A 22,556-nucleotide genomic window follows, 5' to 3' on the forward strand; every position below is an offset into this window, starting at 1 on the left:
AACACACAGAGCCATGGCTCACTGCACTGTGGCACGGAGCTGCTGAGCCATGGGGCCACACTTGTTAGTGGGCAACCACCACTCTGCAGCAGCAATTTCTAGGGGTGAGAGGCAATCTTCGCATTGGGCTCGAGGTCAGAGCAGACACACAAGAAACTCATCTTAGTCATTATTATTTGGAGGTCTTTCTGGGGTCAGCACTACTTTTGTTTTTTGAATTGCTGAAGGAAAACTGTGTTAATGCGGTATAACATGGTGTTTTGACATGTGTACACACTGGGGAATGGCCAAATCAAGCTAACCCACACCACCTCACATGTTCACTGTCATGGATGAACTTTTTCAGCATTCTGTTTTTTTCAAGTAGAAGCTATTGACTGGAGTAGGCGTCATTATCTGAGGGTTTGCTTTTGGTGGCTTCATTACCTATATGCAACCATGTCTGAAAACACTAAATGGAAAATTTCAGAAACAAATTATGAATTTCAAATTGTTGAGCATGATGAATAATGAAAGGACCGGGATCGGCTCAGGACCCCAAGATCAAGTTCTCAGCACACAGGAGATTCATCTGCCCCGGATGGAGAGTGGGCAGGGAATGAGAGACAAAGAGGTAGAGAATGAGGGGGAAGGGGAAGGGAACAAGAGAAAGGGGACAGGGGTATTTGTCCTGGAGGGGGGCAGAGGACTGCCTCTGGATAGAGAGGAGACAGACATGACCCAGTTCAGAAAGGTAAAAGGGGAAATCCTGTGTCAGGGTGAGGTGGGCAATTTTGATTGGGTGTGTTAATTAGATTTGATTGGGTGTGTTAATTAGATTTGATTGGGTGTGTTAATTAGATTTGATTGGGTGTGTTAATTAGATGAGCCAAAGGGGGGTTTTGATTGCTGGACTTTAATACTTTGATAGCTGGACCTTGGTAGTCAGCCTTAGAAGGAGGAAGTGGCCAAATGAGGGAATAGATCTTGGTGGCTAGCTTTAGGAAAGTAATCTAATGGGTTTTTAGCAAGACAGAGGGAATGGGGGAAAAGGGCAAGTCTTGCCACGTTTGCCACGCTTCAAGTAGTGTGATGGAATCTCTTGATGTCTCTTCTGTCCCACCCAGGGTGTAAATGATGCCCTGGCCAGTGTATCTGCACTGTCTTTACTACCTGCTTGACAGTCAGCAGGTAGCCATTTCTGCAGGGATCACAGTGTCTGTTTTCAGGACCTGGAGAACAAGAGCAGAAATGCTGTTGTGGCTGTGGAGAAAGGGGCTCTTACACACTGTTGGTGGGAGTGTGGACTAGTGTAACTCTTCTGAAAATCACTAGAGATATCTCAGAAAACTAGGAGTAAGGTACCATACGACCCAGCTAGCTCACAAGTGGGCACATGCCTGAAGAGCTCTATATTTTACTACTGAGCTATTTGTGCATCCACAACCATTACGGCTCTGGTCACACTAGCTGGGAACCGAAATTAGCCTACACATCTACCAGCCAATGGGTAATGAATGACAGCCGTATACTCAATGGAATTTTACCCAACTGTAAAGAAAAAGAAAATCACGGAAATTTCAGGGAAATAGATGAAACTGGAGAAAATATACTGAATGAAGTGACCCAGGCCCAAAAAGTCAATGACTGTTCATTCTCTTACATGTGATAATGGCTTTGAAGTTTTAGTTGTTTTACTTGGAATGTCTGTAGACACTTAGAAGTGGCAAAGAGGTCAATAGAAGAGGTTTTAAGTAGGGTGAGAAGGGTGGAACACACATGCTATGGAAAGAAAAGGAGGACTTCAGGAGTGGCCTCTTCTACCTACCGCCGTAAGCTCCCACCGTGATGCCCGTGTGTGATGCGTGGTGCCACATGGGGCCAGACACCTTTAGAGTGAGAACTGTGAAACTGTGAGCTCTTCTGATTTTCAGTTATTTTCACAGGGTTTTTTTTTTTTTTTTTTTTTTTTTTTGAGACAGGGTTTCTCTATATTGTTTTGGAGGCTGTCCTGGAACACGCTCTGTAGACAAGGCTGGCCTCAAACTCACAGAGATCCGCCTGCCTCTGCCTCCCAAGTGCTGGGATTAAAGACGTGTGCCACCAATGCCCAGCTTTTCACAGGGATTTTTGCCAGAATAATGGAAGCTATTTGACAAGAGACACAGTGAACTTTGGGGAAAATGGATGAATCTGTTATCTGTTCAGTCAACAAAGGCTGACGCTCCCATTTCTTCCTCTCAGTGCACACTGGCTATGTGAGTGAGCTTACACCTCCTCTTCCCAGTGCACACTGGGTATGTGAGTGAGTCTGCGCTCAGCATTTGGTACCAGAACCTTAGCCTGAGCCAGCAAGAGGCTGCTTTCTTGCTACGCATCCCCTTTATATCAAAATGCCCTATTTATAAGTCAGAGATTATTGTGCCTCCTCCCAGACTTAATCTAACTTAATCTCATTCAGAAGGATTAAGCTGTGGTCTTAAAGACTTCTCAAAGTTGTCTGGAAGGCGTTATGAAAGGGTAAATCTTTCATAAATCTTTCATGCATCAGCCTTGTGAGCCTTAAACTGTGTGTCTAAGCTATCTAAGATGCTAGAACAACTCTAACATATTGAGACCCACAAAACCACAAGAATGGAAACTGAGTCAAATACTAAGGCTAACTGAAAGAAGTGACAGATATATTGTCCTGGCTAAGTGGACAAGCTCTACAATATACAACTCCAGTGTCTTTCTCCACAAGAATGGACTGACTACCAATGCCTACCTAATGACCAGTATACCGTAAGAGAGTAACATTGTTTCTAATACCTTAGCACTGTGGGTTCATCAGGACAAGACTGGCGATGTTCTTGGCTTCCATCTCAGGTAATTGTAACCATCGTCAACAATGAGGAAAAAGATGGCAACAGGTGTATACAGCATAGAATGTCTTCAGTAAATGGCACAATGATGCCAGGACAGGAAAATGAAAGTAGAGTTTAAAGGCACTGCCTTGATGTAGGAGCAGGGACTATGCCCTGCGCCAGCTGGTGTGGTTGGTTGCAACATGTTATCTTCATCTGATTAGACCCACCTGAAGGAGGAGTCCTTTGGCTCTGTTACAGTTAGCAACAACCCTCACTGTCTAGCTTCACTGGTCACCTATTTGTTATTCAATCTATCAACATTCCCAAGTTCTATCATGTAGGAAGTTAGCTAGGAAAACAAAACCAACCAACCAACCAACCAACCAACCAATCAACCAACTAACCAGGCAGCCAGCCAGCCAGCCAGCCAGCCAACCAACCAACCAAGCAACCAACCAACCAGCCAGCCAGCCAGCCAGCCAGCCAACCAACCAATCAACCAACCAACAACAACAAAAAACAATCAAACTCACTGTCTTCTGGATTAATCCAGATATGTATTTTTTTTTCTCCTGGGCCTTTGAGGGTGGCTTTTGCTCTCCACACTCAACCTACTTTCTCAAGGCGAGAGCAGCGAGGCTGAAGAGGCCATCTTCGCCGACTAACTTGCAGATTTGAAGGTGTAATAGCGCAGCTTCCTGTCCCTGATTAGTTTAATGAATCTAGCCTTCTGATGACTCTAAAGGAAAATGTATTCCTGAGTGCAGAGAACTGTCAGGTTTTCATTACTGCTGAGGAGCAGGGCGCCTGTGGAGAAAGGCTGAGTGCAGATGAGGGGCTCAGTGGTGAAGAGAAATGGCTAGTGCAACCTGATGACACTTCTGTCCTGTACTTTAGGGAACAATTCAATCCATGGCTTCATCTTCAAAATAACTGTCTTAGAGACTTTCAGCTCTTTCTTGCTGCCCTTCTAGAAAGAGCCCTGAGCAGTTCCTCTCACCTATTCACCCTATTACTGATGCAGACTGTGTGGCCACGCTTGAACAAACCCACAGTACAAATATGCTCTTTTCTAAAATGGGGGCCAGTTCCCTAATTTACTATGGAGAACCTGGTAGCCTTTAGAATTAGGGAGATTCAATTGAGCTAGCTAATGTATCAGTCACCTCACCAACACATTGGTTTTTGTGGTAAGCATGTTTAAAACCTGTCTCAGTGATTTTTGAAATACTCAAGACATCATTATCCCCTATGAGCACCACGTGGTGCCACAGGTCACAAAACAATATCCTCTTTGATCAGTATCTCACCTTTTCCCAACCCGCCCCATTCCCTCTCGCCTCAGGACTCACAGTTCTCCTCTGTTGTTACGCTTGAACTTTTTAGATTCCACTTATCAGTGAGGCTGTACAGTATGTGTCTTTCCGAATCTCACTTATTTATTTCACTTAGCACAATGTATATCAATTCTAGTCATGTTGTTGGAAATGTCAGACCTTGTCTTTATATAAGATATATAATATTCCATCACTCTATGTTCCCACTCATCCATTGATGGGCACTTAGACCTCCGCCATATCTCAACTGTTGTGAATCATAATGACAAAGAAGATACATTTCAATAGAAAAAATGAATAGAAGTTTTTACTGGCTGGTTCTGCGCATCAATTTGACACAAGCTAGAGTCATCAGCCGAGGAAATGCCTCCATGCGATCCAGCTGTAAGACATTTTCTCAACTAGTGATCAATGAAGGAGGGGCCCAGCTCATGGTGGGTGTTCCCATTCCTGGGCTGGTGGTCCTGTATTCTATAAGAAAGCAGGCTGAGCAACACAGGGGAAGTAAGCCAGTAAGCAGCACTCTCCATAGCCTCTGCATCAGCTCCTGCTTCCAGGTTCCTGCCCTTCTTGAGTTCCTCTTCTGACTTCCTCCTGGACTTTGATCTGTAAGTGTAAGTCAAATAGATCCTTTCCTCCCTAACTTGCTTTCTGGTGTTTGGCTGCAGCAATAGAAACCCTAACTAAGACAACATCTTTCTGATAGAATAGACCAATATAAATATACAACTTCAAGAACACACATGATGTACTCTTCTAAGAGTCTTAGAAAACAAGCTCCCAGTTTTGTTCAGCCAGCAGTTCCCAAAAGAACTGATGTTTTCATCTTCAAGGGGAGCTTCACTGAAGCCAACGGGATCGTGGTGGATCTGTGCAGCAATTCTGAAGGGGACATCAGCTGGCCAGAGAACGACTTTCTTCTTCTTCTTCTTCTTCTTCCTTCTTCTTCTTCTTCTTCTTCTTCTTCTTCTTCTTCTTCTTCTTCTTCTTCTTCCTTCTTCTTCTTCTTCTTCTTCTTCTTCTTCTTCTTCTTCTTCTTCTTCTTCTTCTTCTTCTTCTAAAAAATACTTTTAAATAAAAAGGTACGTTGTAGGATTTTCCTGCTGACCATCCAGGCTCCTTGAAGCGACCAAGCTTCATGGGTCCTCAAAGTGGCATGACTCACTGTATCCTTTACTTCTGTTTCCTGGAATCCCAGGCTGACAGCCCCAAACATGGAGTCATCCTTGTGGTTCAAATAGCCATGGGAAGACTGAGTTTGGCTAGAATAGCCAGGATCTTCCTCTTGGGGAAAGATGTATTTGAAAGCCATTTGTTCTAAACCAGTCTTCCTTAGACTATGGGAAAGGGTGTGCCCCTTCCTAGACACAGACTGACAGGCACCCATTTAGGGAGGCATCCTCCTGCCCTGGCCATTGCACTCCGTACTTGAAGTGCATTAGTTCACTTGCGCCTTCTAAGGAACATGGCTAGCTTGCCTTGCTGTCTGTAGAGGTGGACAGATGCGGGTGGGCTTTGAGACAGAAGTGGCCCAGAGATAATAGTGGTAAACAGGAATACAACAAGTAAGAGACAACAAGACAACCCTGAAGCTAAGGGTGTGAGGATTTCCATAACCCCACCCTTCCTTTCTGGTTGGCTACAAGGTGTCATCCCTGGCTCACAAAATCTACCTGCATTTCAGATCTTCTGGGTGTCAGTGCCAGCATCAAGGTGACTTTGCTGGGTCATAAAGGTACTTTCAGTTGTCCCTGGGCTGTCCCAGGGACATCAGTGCATTTGAGTTTCAGGAGGGCAAAGCCAGTATTAAGATCGGTTTCTTGCTGGATGTAGGCGTGAAGGTGTGGAGAATTATTAATTCATACCAAAAACATTTATTCTTTTGTTTTTGCGCGTTCACCTGAGAACTGAAGCTGACAGGATTTTATTTCCTGTGAAAGGATTTTGTGATTCATCTTCTTGCTTCATGGGCAGCATCTTGCAGCCAACAATTCAAACAGTTGCCAAACACCAGGGGGCAGAGGAGGCCACTGGGAGGTCCTCTGTTCCCCAAGCAGGGCTTGCTACCTCCTACCTGGCCATCCGGGTCCCCTTCTGTATTAGCTACTTGTTTTGTTGCTATGAAAAAAATCCTGACAAAAGAAACTTCAGGAAGGAAGGATTTATTTTGGCTCACAGATGGAAGGGACAGTCTGATTCTGGTGGGTGAGTCAAAGCTGCAGGAGCATGGGCAGTTTGATGTCGCAGGGCACCAGCAGTCAGGTGGCAAGGGGCTGTGAATGCCTGAGCTCAGCTTGCTTTTCATTTCTATTCAGTCCATGACCACAGTCCATGGAACAGAGCCAGCCACTCTCTGGGTCTTTCCTCCTTCCTCTGATAACCTGGTCCAGATGAGCCCGCTCAGCCTGGCCCAGAGATGGTTCTCCAAGGTTACTGTAAATTCCATCAAGCTGATCGGCAAGATTAAACATCACACCTTTTCTGCTGTGTCTGACCAATGTCACCAACACCTGGTATCTCTGCTGATCACAGGTCCTTGATGGGACCCAGAGAGGCCCCTCTTAGTACCTTGTATCAAGTACACACCCCCAAACAGTGTACAGTCCCAATAATCATACTTCTAAGATGTTTTTTGTAATGGTCTCGGTTTTCCAGCTAAGATGCATCGTGGAATTGGAAGAGGGCTGAAGCCTACAGGGCCACGAAGAGCCTGGGCAGGGGTGAGTGTATTTGTCTGTGAGTGTCTTGCCCAGGCTGGCTTGGACTTTGCTCTTTCCTGAGAACTATCCAGCATTGCTGTGGCCAGCACCCATCAAAGCACTGCTCACAGAGGAAGCAGAACTCCTGAACTTGGCAGAATGCTGGAACCCGGAGGGGCAGAGCAGAGCTCTCCAGATCCCCTGTCAGGTGCTGGGAGGAGCCTGTGGCTGAGGTGGGAGGCTGTATAACGGTTGTCTGTGGCTGTCCTCCACAGCGCTCATGGCAACCTTTCCTGTTCAGGGAAGTCTGGAAGAAGGGTTGCTGGACTCAACCACAAGGCTCTGTGTGCCTCAGTTTCTCATGAGACCCCAGGGTGGCTGACTTGTTTCACGTCTTGTCTTACACAGAGGACTGTGGTTCTTCTCAAGTTGTCAAGGGCAAGCCTCTGTATTGTGGTTACAGTACGTAGAGCAGAGCCAGAAGTGCTGACCTGGGCACTCAGAAGCCTGGCAGTGAAGTTGGCAAAGCCAAGTGAACCCTGTCACAGAGTCCCAGCACTCCAGATGGGACCGGCTAGACTTTGGTAGTGATTGCCTGACCCCATCTTTCTATTTGTCTTATAGCCCAGCAGACAGAAACATGAGTGAGACATGGGGGGGGGTGCTTCATATTGTGTCCCCAGGGATTCAGTAACGGGAACAGAGCCAAGGAGCGTTGCGGATTCTTTCTCTGGGAAGAGCTGGTGACTCAATCAGAGCAGAGAGGACTTGATGTCTAAATCCCTTTCACTGTATTCAGTATTGACAGCCCACCGTGTTCCAACAGAGAGCTCCTCTGGATGGGAAGACATGCCAAATGAGGCACAAAGGAAAACAGAGCTGTGGTGTAGTCACTTGTCACAAGTAGGACCCTCTGTCAAGGAAGCGGACAGGGTGCGCATGCTTGGAGCTTCCAGTCTTCAGGGGAGACTTTCCACAGTGCTCCAAGCTCTCCTACTCTGCTTTCCCTTTGATCATCACTTAGCTGACTAAATGTTACCATTGGTGACTTCTGATGTATTTTAATCTCTTCCCTTTGAACTTAAATGTCCATGTTCAGTGACGAGCAGGTCACTGGTCCTCTACTCATCTGGATTCACCTTGGTAACTTTAGTGACGGCACAGGTCAGCTGCTATAAGATTCATATTTCTAAGACACAGATCCCGGCTCCTGACATGAGTGCCAGGCCTGAAGCTGCTGCCTCTGAGTCCCCACCCATGGCCTTCCCATCTTGGTTCCATGACTGGGTTCCTGATGTGCACTCCAGGCGGATAAATGCTATCCCAGCAATGATGCTGGTATCTGCTGTGCCGGGAGGAGGGACCGTTTAGCTGCTCCCCTTCACCTGCTGTTCCATTTGACAGTCCACTGGCATCCCATCACCACCAACAGACACGCAAACACGATCTGCTGCAACCAGGCACGTCGGCAATCTGGGAGGTGGGCTCCCAGAGGTCCCAGGCACGGTGCGTTAGGCAGCAGGCCAGCAGGTTCTCATCCCAGAAAGCTCCTCATCTCATTAGTTTCTCCTGGTACAGCAAAATGCGCGGCCATCTAGGTTATAGCAATCAGGGCAGAATTGCTGTGGCTGCGATGGGAGCTGCGTTAGACTGCTGAGGCTTTCGACAATGCTGTTCTGTGAACTGTGGCATTTTAAAGTAGGGCTAACTCGGGTGGCAAGTGCACTTATCCCATGCCTGTTTCCCTGGCTTTGTTCTGAATGGGAAATGCATGCAGGTGTTGGCCTCAGATCCTTGGCAGTCTCCAGGAAGCTCTTCGCTGGGCTTAACAGAAAGCATGGCATGTTCAGGGAGTAAGCAGAAAATGTATTTTGCTCAGCTCCAAATCCTGGCAGGGGCTTTGACAGTCAAATAGGATTTGAGGGTTCAACAACAACAACAACAACAACAACAACAACAACAACAAAATTCTTTTTATCTGTAAAGTTAACAAACTGGATCCAAGACATGGTTGCTGAAGTGACCAGAACAGGAGGGCCCGTGTGGACAGATAAGCAATAAATTACCTCACGGGGCTGTTATTGATCCTACCATTCATTCAGTTTTCAGCAGATCATCCATTTTCCTAATTGGAAGAAAGCTAGGCCATCGAATGGGTAGATGAGGATTGGGTTTCGTGTTCATGGACTCAGCAATTGATTCCTATGAATGCCTGGGTTCAGCTCAACACACAGAGAATCTGCTAACTGACAGCCACTCTGTTAGGTCTGAGATTGGCCCCTGACACCTGGTTTGCAAAGGGTGGAGAAGGACACTTAAACATATCATTTCAGCAAAGATAGAAAGATGAAGGCAGCTTCACAGAGGTCTCAGTCAGTCCAGATCCTGGTCTGCGGGCAAGGTAGAACCTTGAAGGTAAGTGTAGACTCTGGCTGAGTTGGGGTTCTCCTTCTGGAGGTAGTGTCTCTATCTCCAAGTGAGTGTATTTCCAGCTTATGGAATTGGGCAGAGATCTCTGCTATTGGGCTTCAAGGAGCTGCATGGCCTGAGATCTGGGCCAGGGAAATGGACTGCTGGAGAAAACTCAGGCAGCAGAGGGAACAATTAGGAGCCTGGAAACACCAGCGTGTTTGGTTGCTGCATGCAGAGTGTGTCTGTGTGCCTGTCTTCTTCCCTGTCAGATTTCCACCCTTGAGGACACAAACAAACAACGACAAGGGTTAACATTGAAAAGCAGACCTTTCTGATGCTCAGTCCAGGGTTTGAAATTCAATCTTATCACTTCTCCCTTACATCATGTAGATTCCTAATAACTGCCTTGCCCAGCTCTTGGAACAATAAGCGCGAAAGAAGACGCTAATGAAATGGCCGGCCCTCCTTACCTGCAGGTTCTGTACCTTCAGACCCAACCAGTGTGGCCTAAAACATTTGGGGAAAAAATTGGTTCTGGAGGGTGAGGCAGGAGGATGGTGAGGTCAAGGCCAACCCGAGCTACATAATGAGACTGTCCTCAAAACAACAAAACAAAACAAAAAATCAGTACTGAATCTGTCCAACCAACTACTTAGATAACATTTACATTCCACTAGATATTAGAAGTGATCTAGAAACGATTTCAATAGATGTGAGGGTACACGTAGATTATATGTAGATTCACCATTTTCTAGAAAGCACTTCCTCTCCATGAAGGGGAGGGATATTGGCACCAATCTCTCCCTTACACTGTGGGGTTTAGGAAGTCTTATGTTAGATGTTTGAATCTTCCTTCCTCCAAATTAATTTTTTTTTTTACTCAAAATGTGAAGCTTTCTTTCTTTCTTTCTTTCTTTCTTTCTTTCTTTCTTTCTTTCTTCCTTCCTTCCTTCCTTCCTCCCTCTTCCTCCCCCTTCTTCTGTGTATGTGTATGAAATTTCCTGAAGAGGCCACAAAATGGACTCAGAGTCCCTGGAGCTGGGGCTGGAGTTACAAGCGATTGTAAAACACCCAAAGTAGACAATGGGAACTAAACTCCAGTACCCTGGAGTTTAGTTCCCAGTGCTCTTAAGCACTGAGCCATTTCTCCAGCCAAAAAGGTATAAGTCTAGGCTGGCCTTGGACTCCTGATCTTCCTGCCTCTGCCTCTTCCATATATGCTATTGGTGTGCACCATGAGTATAGTGGTTGACTGGATCCATTTCCTGCCATGCTAAGGACGAACGCTACACATTGAAACCGGGAAGAGAACACTATGGCTGCCTCTCAAATGCATACACAGATGCCGTGTAGCTGCATCAAACACAGAGGCCTCCTACCCCACAGCTCCCCTCTACCCAGTAAGCAGAATGGCCACATTGTACTATCAAGTGTTCCTTAACAAAACCCAGAATGCAGTGTGCCTGACAGTGACTCCTGTTACAGGTGGGTTTAACTGAAGACACCAGCTTTTAGCCCCAAGTCATGAACCACACGGTGCTTTATTCAGAAACTGCCTGTTCAATTTTAATACCCTCCCCACAGCCAGCCCTCCCCCATCCCTTCATCACAGAGTGAGAACATATTTCTGCCTTGTAGCATGGGGTGGCTACTGACCCTGTAAGGCCTTGAAAAATTTGTTTGTTCCATTCACCAAAATGCTATAAAATAGTGAGGATAGTGAATGGTGATTGATGAATATCAAAACACAAATAATGCTTGTAATTGCAATTTAAAGAGGAATGTTCTCCACTTTGATTAATCTGACCCTCTGGGCCACCCTTAACAGAGAGGCATGGTAGAATGCTAATCAGGAAATGAATTCAGAGAGAAGGAAGTAACCCCCCAGGTGTCCAGCTCTGCCTGGCTTTCTCCACGGCTGCCCTCTGCTCTCTCCAACCCTTCCATCTTTTGGGCTGAAATCTGAAACAGGCCCTGGTCAAAGCAGCAGTATTAACTATTTTATCCTTAAACTTTACTTCTTGGAGACGTTTTCACTTGAGGAGCCTTCTGAGTGGAACTGGGAACACCGCCCCTGGCAATTTTAAAGCACTGTGGGCCCATCAGTGGCTTGATGAGCTGGCTAAGCAGTCACACATTGCTGGGCAGAGACCTTGAAAGGTCAGCCACATCCCCCACCTGCCAGCAAGCAGAAGGCATAATTGAAGCAAATATGTACCTCCACCCTGCATTCCAGCTGGGTCCCTCAAAGGCCCAACTAGGAGAGCCCCAGGGCAGTCTCTTTGGCTGAGGTTCCTGCTCTTCCTGCTCTCTGGCCATCTTGGGGCTTTCCAGTCCCTGAGTGCATCCTCTCACCTTCTCCTTGTGGAGGGAGAAACCCTGTTTAGAGGTACTGCTGACCATGCCTGCTTGGGCCTGGCCACAGGTACCGCTAACCACATCCGCTTGGACGTGGTCAGAGTGATGTAACAGGGTTTAAGTAGTAGGGAGGCATGCCCGTGGGCCCCTTTTCTCTCTTCTGCCTGGCTGAGCAGACTAGGAGGCATCTTGTGGGTCCTTCCTGCTCCGGTGCAAACCTGGTCACTGGCTCCCTTGAGTGAGTACTATTCCTGTTATCAATCTTGTTCTGACTCCACTTTGTAAACCTCTTTATCCTTGTTCCTGCCAACCTCACACTGAGCCTGCAGAGAGAGCCACCCTGCGGATAAGCCCTTTAGACCCCAGAGGGTTCCACCTCTCTTTTGTACTGCAGCAACAGCAGCAGCAGCAGGTCTTTGAATCTGAGTGGCAAGGACATAGTCCACATGCCTGAGCCAGGAGGCATGTCTTCTGGCTGCTCATATAGAGTCTTGTATGTTAGGACAGTTTCTGTCCCTGTTTCCCCGGGGAGGCCAGGCCACAGTACACAGTAGTGGCAGAGAGGGCAAAGAGGGGCATGGGTTCTGGGCAGACCTGTTGCCAGGGGGCCCTATCACCTGTCAGTTGCAGCGTGCCCACAAGAGCTGTCTTCAGAGGTTCCAGTTGCCAGAGGTACTGAACACCACTACTCAAGCCCCACACGTAAGCTGAGAGACTTACAGCGTTAAATGAGGACGTTCTGGGCCTTAGCTGGGCTCATGGAGAAGAGAAGACAAGGACTCTGCCTTGCATGTCAGAGTAGACTGACAGCTTGGCTGCATCACTGGGCAGGGCCAGGAGATGCGTGTTCTGGGGAATATTCTACAAGATTCCTTCCTTCCAAGCTAGTCCTTGTCCCAGAAATGCTTCCCCAGAACCCTGAATAGCAAAACCGATAGTTCTCATTCCTTCTTTTCCAGGGAATTTGATGTGGTATACCCCTCTGTCTGCTGTGAATATGTTTCATTACCATTGGTTAATAAAAAAGCTGCTTTGCCTGTGGCAGGGCAGAATAGAGCCAGGAGGGAAATCCAAGCAGAGAGACAGGGAGAAAGAGAATGGAGCTGGGGAGAAACTAGCAGCTGCCGGGGAAGCAAGACGTAAGGTAACAAGCCACAAGCCTCATGGCAAAAATACAATCATAGAAATGGGTTAATTTAAGTCATAGAGCTAGTTAATAATAAGCCAAACAGTTTGTAACTAATATTAAGCCTCAGAGCGGTTGTTTGGGAACTGGCAGGTCGGAGAGAAACCTCCAGTTACAAATGACGTGACCATCTGTCACAGATCCACATAAGACCTAAAACAACTTTAAGAAGTTCTAAGCACAAAGAAATGGAGCCACACTGGGCTTCCTAGTTGCTCATGCCGGCCATGGCACAGAGACACATCGCCGAGAACTGCCGGCTGCCAACCGCCATGGGCTGAGCCGTGTGTCAGACTCCTGCAGCCTCTTACACAGGTCACAGTAAAGAGGCTCCCAGGGAATTCATGCTTTAAAGTCTTCCCTTGTGTTCTGGGAGAGCTGGGAAGTGTGTGTCCATATGCAGAGATGGGAGCCTCTGGCCCTGTGACTAGAATGGAGAAGTCACTAACGGCATCTGGCTGTCACTAGTTTCCTTCACATCTGTAGAGCACTGTCGGTGCTGATACATCCATGGTTTAAACGCGCTTACATTGCTTTAGATAAATCTTTTTAAATGATTTATTTGTTTTCATTATTTTTATGTGTATAGGTGTATGGCCTTCATGTATGCCTACACACCATGTGCTGGGTAGCATCCAAGGAAGGCAGAGGAGGGCATGAAATCCCCAGGGACTGGAGTGACAGATGGTTGTGAACTGCATGGTGAGTTCTGGCACCCAAACCGCCGTCCTAAGAGCAGCCGGTGCTCTTAACCACAGAGTCCGCTCTCCAGCATTCCAACGTTTCATTGATCAAGAAGCCATCAACCGTGTCCTTTGGGTCATTTGCTCAAAACTCAGCACCTTCCTTCTGTGGATCCTCTCTTGATTTCAAAGCCAGCGATTATTCATCAAGGGCTTTAGCAGTGGTCCCGTGGTGTCCCCAAAGTGCCTGTAGAATCCTACCTGTCTCAGCGATGGAGGTGAGTCACTGCACCTGCCCTCTGAGCTGTGACGCCCATGCAGAACGGCTCTCTGCTTGTTTGTCTTTTAAACCCTGGCTACCTCTGCTGCTGCGTGCTCTGTCTTCCTCTTCCTCCACCTGCAAGTGCGTGACCCTCCGCACCCTGCTCATCACCTCGCCTGTCTTCTCGTGGTGTTTCCCAGCTGACTCCTGTAGGGGAAGCTGTAGCCACGCCTGCTTAGGGGCTGGCTACAGGTCTGCCTGACCACACCTACAAGGGCGTGGTCAGGGTGATGTAGAGTGAGAGGCGGTCAGTGGCTGGTCAATTTCAGTTTCGGTTTCCCTTTCGGTTTGCCCTGCTAGGTTGCTCTGTAAGTAAGGCTTTTCCCTATTAAATTCCCTTGTATTTCTACCTGACTCCGTATTGGTAATCTCCCACTATATCTGGTGTCAGGAGCGGGATATTGGAAACCTACACCCCATTTGGGACAGGCTGTGGGTTCCACCGGGCCTGTGGCCTTGGCAGGGAAAGGTCCCTCTCTTCACAGGTGCTCCTGGCTCCCAGCTGCTGCTGAGCTGCTCCCAGCTTGGAGACTCACACAGACCTCCTACCGTTTTACCACCATGCGCTCGGGTCCAGCTCAGACTGCGGCCAACCCGAACCCTGAGGCCTCTAGCCCTTGAACCGAGTTGGAGTAGGTCTCGGTTTTCAGCAGGGTCCGTGCAGTGGCCTTAAAGCCACGCCTCATTCAGTGGTTGCGGCTGCAGCAAGGCCATATACTCTCTAAGATAAGTGCGGCTGCTTTTGTGACCTTTCTCCACAGCTGCCACCCACCCACTGCCAAACTCTGCGGACTAACTGAACACCTTTGCCACCCACTGGTCAAAGATAGTTACTGCATCTGGAGTAGAAATCAGGTAAAATTATGGCGGAATATTTATCATTTGCTAAAATTGGTAATATTTTTGCTTATTACATGAATTCACTGTTTGAGGAGGATGCTAATTTGCCAATCACTGGCCTATATGCCGTAATGGCAATTAGCTTGCTGGTACAAATAATACTAGCCCGAGGACTCAGGAATAGGGATAAGGATAACTTCACCACCTACTTACAGGAAATAACAGCATTGTGCAATGAGGTTTTGGAGAACAGATTAGGTCAGACCACAGTTGTGCAACAAGTGCAACAGAAATTGGATGATAAGCTTGGCTCTGTGTCCAATACACTAAAGACAGCTGTCTGATGAGATGCAGCATATTTATGATAAGATAAACACAGAGAGATCCTCCATGTCTGAGGCCTTAGAGGCTAGGCTGTCAGAAGACCATGATGAGCTAAAGAATATTTGTAGCCAGCTAGAAACTCAGATAGGCAATGTTACCCAGCAACTAGATGCAATGGTGCAAAATATCCAGGATAGGGTTGAAGAATTGGACAATGCCATTCAATCAGTCATTAAAGCATCCAAGGTAGCAGATCAGAAGTTTGAGTCTAGATTTGAATGTTTGGAAGATAATTTACAGTATAGGGCTGACAGATTACATAGGTCCATAGGTCCGTAGGTTGATTGCTGAGGACTCAAAATTAGCAAATCATGACCTCGAATCTAGACTCCAATACCTAGAAGGCAGTTTCCATGCCATCCAGATGCTGCCTAAAAATGATCGTATTAAAGACCTAGAAAAACATGTAGATGAGCAGTTAGAGAAATTTACAGAATCTTTTATGATTAAGGAGATTGAAACTTTTCAAAAGGATATCATTACTAGGCTTAAAGATCATTGGGATGCCTCAGAAGCAGAATCACTCCAATCCCAGGCACCTACTCCACCCAGGTATCGTGACTATTCTTCTAAGGTTGTTACTCGTACACCATTAGTGTACCCAGCTACCATGGTAGAAAGCTAGCTTCTAAGAAACACCCTCATGGACGGATGGCTTATGAACCTATACAGCTGAAGGATCATAAGAATATTAAAGAATCAGTTGTCTCATATGGTATCCATAGCCCATATGCAAAACAGCTATTACATTCATGGGCAACCTTTAACAGGGTGACACCCACAGATTGGGAATGATTGGTAGCAGCTGTACTTGAGAATTCATGCCAAATCCAGTGGAAGGCATTGGTGAGAGAAGAGGCAAAGCTCCTTGAGCGTCAGGGCATAAAGGAAGGTTTTGAAGGCCCTCTAGATAAGCTTCTTGGTCAGGTATTTATGCAGACCCACAGGTTCAGGCTGAATATGATGACGATATACTATCTCTATGCAGGAAAGCAGCATTAAATGCCTGGGATAAGGTTCATGAGCCAGGAGAATGCCTAGAAGCTTATACCAGAATAGAACAGGGACCTACAGAACAGTTCCAGGACTTCTTACAAAGGTTAACTGGGGCAGTAGAATTACAGGTAACAGATCCAGAAACAAGACAATCAATTATATATACAATAGCTTATGAAAATGCAAACCCAATATGCAAAAGAATACTTTTGCCTTTAAAGATCAGATCAGCTCTGCTAGAAGAATGGGTTTTGTATGCAGCCAACATTGACTATAATGTGAAAGATACTGGAGCTTGGGTAGGAGAAGCCATCTCCAAAGGTTTAAAAAGGCAACAGGAAATTAAAAGTTCTAGATGTGAAAATGCAAGGGCTTGGGAAGGAGAAGCACCTTACAGAGGTCAACATAGGTACCAAGAGGCTAGAGGTTACTACTACTATGAACCAGAAACTTGGGTAGGAAGAGCCTTCCCCTGGAGACCACAAAGGCACCAGGAACCTAGATGTTTCAACTGTGGTAAAATGGGACATACTGAGAGAAATTGTAGACAAATAAATTCTAACAATGCCTCATACGGAAGGCCACTGCCTTCTGGATTGTGTAGAAGATGTGGTAAGGGCAGACACTGGACCAATGAATGTAGATCGACCAGGGACATACAAGGAAACCCGTTAAGGTCAGGAAACCCCAGGAGAGCCTCAAGAAGGCCCCCACTACGAGAAAGGTCAGGTCATTCCCAGTAGCAGTGGGAGACAATCTCTCACAGGACCAATAGACAGTTCTTTGTCTGTTGTGAAAAATGATACTGCTCTAGAGGGTAGTTTGAATAGTGATGAAGAATCAAGTGTGAATGGACAAAATGAGAAACGCATATTTTGGCAAGCTTTTTTAATGATAAAAGGCCTCAGTTGAAAGTGAAAATTAATAAAGTTATTTCTGGCTTAGTAGACACTGGGGCGGATGTAACTATTATTACCCAAAAATCTTGGCCTTAGAAATGGCCTCTTAGAGAGGCAAATGTGCAATTTTTAGGAATTGGAACTCTATAGAGTTCGACAGAGTGTTAACTCGGTGGTCTGCATTGGACCGGAAGGACAGAAAGGGATACTGAAACCATACGTGGCAGATATAGCTAGAAATCTCTGGGGTCGTGATCTCTTACAGCAATGGAATACTCAGATTAATATTCCTCCAATGTCAGATACAAATTATGTACAATCTTTAGATAGTAGGAAAGATCTGGTAAGACGCTATGGAAAACAGTTACCAACCATCCATGCTGTACAGAAACTAGGTACAAATGATGGACCTTCAGAGGAGCCAAAGGCCCTGCCATTGAAGTGGCTTACAGATGAACCAGTTTGGGTAGGACAATGGCCTATGACATCTGAGGAGCTAGAGGCTTTAGAAAAGTTAGTACAGGAACAGCTAGACGCTGGACGTATAGAGGAATCTACCAGTCCTTGGAATTCTCCTGTATTTGTCATCAAAAAGAAGTCAGTTAAGTGGAGAATGCTGACAGACCTGAGAGCCATAAATAAGGTAATTCAACCAATGGGCTCTCTGCAACCTGGAATGCCATTACCTTCCTTAATACCTAAAGGATGGCCTATCATAGTCATTGATCTAAAAGACTGTTTTTTCACAATACCATTACAGGAAAATGATAGAGAAAAATTTGCATTTACTGTACCAACTCTTAATAATTTACAGCCAGTTAGGAGATATCAGTGGAGAGTTTTGCCACAAGGAATGCTAAATAGTCCTACTTTATGTCAGCACTTTGTACAGCAACCTTTGGAAATAATTCGTAAGAAATCTTCACAATCTCTTCTTTATCATTACATGGATGACATTCTCTTATCAGATTCTAATAAGGAAACTTTGGAACGTATGTTTGAAATGGTGATGGAAGTTCTGCCTCATTGGGCATTACAGATTGCCCCAGAAAAGATACAAAGAGGAGATTCTATTAACTATTTAGGTTACAAGATAGACTTACAAAGAATCACACCTCAAAAGGTATAAATTAGGAGAGATCGTTACCAAATTCTTAATTCTCTTCAGAAATTATTATGGGAAATTTCTCAATTACAGACGATTATTGGTGTAGAAGGACATGACTTAAAGCATTTAAAAATGGCCCTTAAAGGTGATAAGGACCTAAACAGTCCGAGAATATTATCTGCTGAGGCAGAAAAAGAGTTACAATGGGTAGAAAACAGAATATTGGATACAAACGTAGATCGGATAAACCTTGATTTAGACTGTATTCTGGTTATCTTGCCATCCAGAGAATACCCTTCTGGGATTCTGATGCAGAGGGAAGACACTATATTGGAATGGATATTTCTGCCACATAAACAGAATAAAAAGTTAAAGACATATATAGAAAAGATTTCTGATTTGATTTTAAAGGGTAAATTAAGACTTTGTCAGCTGACTGGAAAAGATCCAGCAGAAATTATAGTACCTTTAACTAATGAAGAAATTTCCTCCTTATGGAAGGATAATGAATATTGGCAAATAGCTCTTACTGACTTTTTGGGGACAATTAGCAACAACTATCCCAAAACTGACAGAATTAAATTCATAAAAAAGACAGTTTGGATTCTTCCACGTATTATAAGACAAACTCCCATTTCTGGAGTTCTTACTTTCTACACTGATGCCAACAAATCAGGTAAGTCAGGTTATAAAGCAGGTGATGTAAGTAAAGTAGTTCAAAGTCCATATACATCTGTACAGAAGGCAGAATTACATGCAATTCTCATGGTACTTATGGATTTTACAGAACCTCTTAATATAGTTACTGATTCTCAATATGCAGAGAGAGTCGTGTTACACATTGAGACTGCAGAATTTGTTCCTGATAATACAGAATTAACTTCTTTGTTTTTACAATTACAGGAAACAATAAGAAACAGAAGTAATCCTATATATATATTACACATATCAGATCCCATACGGGTCTGCCTGGCCCACTAGCACAAGGCAATGATGAGATTGATCGTTTATTAATTGGAAGTGTGCTAGAAGCCTCAGAATTTCATAAGAAACATCATGTAAATAGCAAAGGTTTGAAAAAGGACTTCTCCATTACTTGGCAACAAGCCAAGGAGATAGTGAGAAACTGTCCTACTTGTTCCTTTTATAACCAAACTCCATTGCCAGCAGGTTGTAATCCTAAGGGCATTCGGAGAAACAAGGTTTGGCAGATGGATGTCTTTCACTTTGCAGAGTTTGGAAATTTGAAATATGTGCATCATACTATAGACACATTCTCAGGGTTCCAATGGGCTACTGCTCTTAACTCTGAAAAAGCTGATTCTGTTATTACACACCTGCTAGAGGTGATGGCAGTTATGGGTATACCTGCACAAATAAAAACTGACAATGCTCCAGCATATGTCTCCACAAAATTGGAACAATTTTTCAAATATTATAACATAAAACATGTTACTGGTATACCACACAATCCTACAGGACAAGCAGTGGTTGAGAGATCTAATAGAACACTTAAGGAGATGCTCAACAAGCAAGCATTGAAGACTAAACCCCCCAAACATAGGTTGCATAATGCTTTTTTAACATTAAACTTTCTTAATGCCAATGAAAAAGGACAAACAGCTGCAGAAAGACACTGGACTATGGAAAAAACTGCTGAACTCAATCAGCAGGTATACTTCAAAGATGTACTAACCTCTGTATGGAAACCAGGACATGTGTTACGTTGGGGTAGGGGTTTTGCATTGGTTTCCACAGGAGAAGAAAAACTTTGGATACCATCAAAGTTGATCAAGATTCGAGTTGAAAAGGAAAAACCTCTCGACGAGGAGAAATGACAGGTATTCTACTAAGGTATATATTATAAAATAAATAGAAACCTCCCAAAGGAAATGGAAGTGTTTTGCTCTTATCTTCACAGGAAAACTCATCTCCAGAAGGCAAAGGACACTGCATGGGTAGATGCTTAAGAAGAAAAGGTAACTATAACCATCAAACAAAAGGAACGTGCCATATGGTAAACTTTACAGCTGTCTTTCAGAGAACTCTATTTCTCTTTATTTCCTAATCCCTATTCAATTAAAGCAATGCTGGGTTTAGAGGTGGATTTGGCTTTCCTCCTCTAAAATCCAAGCACATTGTTTAACTAAACTTTAGTGTTTCTGTATTGTATCAAGAAGCCAATTGATGTAATACAGAATAAAAGAAGAATTTAGGGACTGTCTGTCTTTTCTTGGATCTTTCTCTCAAGGTGTACACCCTCTCATAATTGTTATGCTCTCATGGCTGCATTCCCCAGCATGTGTACACACACAAGCAAACATTTCTCTGCTGTTTATGTTTGAATCCTACACAGCCAATGAAGACCTGCCTGACAGCAATCCCTGGACACCCTGGAAAGAAAATGGGCCACACCTCCTCGACTGCACTGGATCCAACTTGCTCTATTTCAACGACACTCCGGTCAAAGCTTAGGGTACTGACTTCAATCAAGTTGGGGAGTTCAAGGGAGATCTTCAATCAAGCAAATCCCATCTAACATGGACTGGATACAATCCATTCAAGACTTTTACTACACTAACATTTTCTTCCTACAGGACCCCACATGACTATCATCGTCCCATTTCAGCAGGAAGTAACTTGGAGAATGCTATGCCCCCTTTCCCCATTGTTGTCACTTAGGATAGTGTATATACCTAGTTAGGGATAGCTTCCTATTGTTTATGGTTGGGACTGGAAGGAGGTGTTCAGGCTTGGACACCTCTTTCAGATGACTTTAGTGTTTAGTTAAAATAGATAGTTAGGATGTGACATAAGCAGATTGTTGTGTCTTCATATATTTCACCTTTATGATTGTTAATTTTGGATACTTTACACTGTTAAGTTTTAATCCTCTTTTAGACTAAAAGGGGAATTGTAGGGGAAGCTGTAGCCACGCCTGCTTAGGGGCTGGCTACAGGTCTGCCTGCGAGGTGTGGTCAGGGTGACGTAGAGTGAGAGGTGGTCAGTGGCTGGTCAATTTCAGTTTCAGTTTCCCTTTTGGCTTGCATACAGACCGCTGCCACGCCAGCTGGTTAGGTGGCTCTGTAAGTAAGGCTTTTCCCTATTAAATACCTTTGTATTTCTACCTGACTCTGTATTGGTAATTTCCCACTATAGACTCTGCTGTAGATAATTCAAACCGTGGTTTGCTTATTTCATATGCTCTCCTTTAGCTATAAGAGGTGAATATTTTTATGTCTCTTTCTGTCTCAGAAGCAAAGCCAAACAACCCCACAATTGGGCTATACTGCTCATATCTGTGGCCAACCCCACAACTGGGCTATACTGTTCTTATCTGTGGCCAACCCCACAACTGGGCTATACTGTTCATATCATCTGTGGCCTGCAGTTTCTAATACTGGCTTCACTCCTGCACAGGAACCCTTAACCGCCAGATCCAGCACAAGGGGGAAAAGCTAAGGGGTTTCCTCACCCCTTGTCTCCAACAGGCATGGAGCTGATGCCATAGCACCAGTGTCAGTAAAGAGCTTTGCAGGCTGATGTCAACACCATCATGAGAGCCCTGCTCCAGGGGCAGGGTTGTGCAGGGTGTCTGGAGAACACCCTCTTCCTGTTACTTTCCTGCTCACCGAGGTCCAGCTGATAACCTGGCTTCCTTTCACGACATCACTGGGAGAAACTAGACAAAAATGACCCTCCTTCCCTCCTATACCGTGTTCTACCAGGGTTCTCAAGATAAAGAAGGAAACATTTTGTGCACTGTACCTTTGTATCCAAGAGGAATGTTGACCATACCCAGAACCTGCTCCCCATCCTTCACTTCTGCTCTAACGTGGATCGGCTTGAGGTCAACCACGGTTATGATATCCCCTCTGGAGAATGACATGTTGTTTAGTGATCCTGAAAGACAGTATTTGCCACGAAAACAAAAGGAAAAACAACTCTTAGAGGTTGAAGTTACATCCAGAGGTTTGTGTTTCCCCAGGTAAATGAAAGCTTTAAGTAAAATGTGCAAACATTTAAGTAAAATTTGTTAAATGTGACAGAGAAGACAAATGGAGGCCTCTGAATGAATACAGGAGAAAGATGACTGGGTAAATCAGCATCTTTTAACAGAGGCAGACTCTTCACTCCGTCAGAATATGTAATTCACGTTGAAGTTAAAAATGTTCCAAGTAATTTTCCCCCCCGGAAGTAGCCATCATGATTTGCCTTGCCCAGTGGGCAGCATGGCCACCCCTGCCATGTCCAGCAGCAAGCCCTATTTTCCCTGTTCTCACAATGCAGAGGAAGTGCTAGGCGGCTCTCTGATGCAGAGGCAGAGTGCTTGCTAACCACAGGAAAACGCCAAGAACATTGACATGATTTTTTTTTTTTTTTTGGTTATCACCAAGCCAACAAAAGACAATTTTTCAAGCTCACGCTTATCTATGCCTTAGATTTCATGTGTCAAATTGCAGTAATTTCTCAGCAGAGTGAAAAATATTCACTGCTCAAAAAT

General features: G+C 45.0%; 1 protein-coding gene across 1 annotated transcript in view; it reads right to left on the minus strand.

Moving 5' to 3' along the window:
* The window catches only part of LOC100763208 (protein THEMIS3), a 49,020-nt gene that overhangs the window by 25,813 nt on the left and 651 nt on the right, over positions 1 to 22,556 (minus strand). Inside the window, exon 2 of the mRNA XM_035438859.1 lies at positions 21,821 to 21,955. Coding sequence (XP_035294750.1) covers positions 21,821 to 21,955 — 135 coding nt within the window. The remainder of the gene's footprint in view (positions 1 to 21,820; positions 21,956 to 22,556) is intronic.

Source organism: Cricetulus griseus, chromosome 2 (assembly GCF_003668045.3).
Source record: "Cricetulus griseus strain 17A/GY chromosome 2, alternate assembly CriGri-PICRH-1.0, whole genome shotgun sequence".
NCBI classification, from domain to species: domain Eukaryota; kingdom Metazoa; phylum Chordata; class Mammalia; order Rodentia; family Cricetidae; genus Cricetulus; species Cricetulus griseus.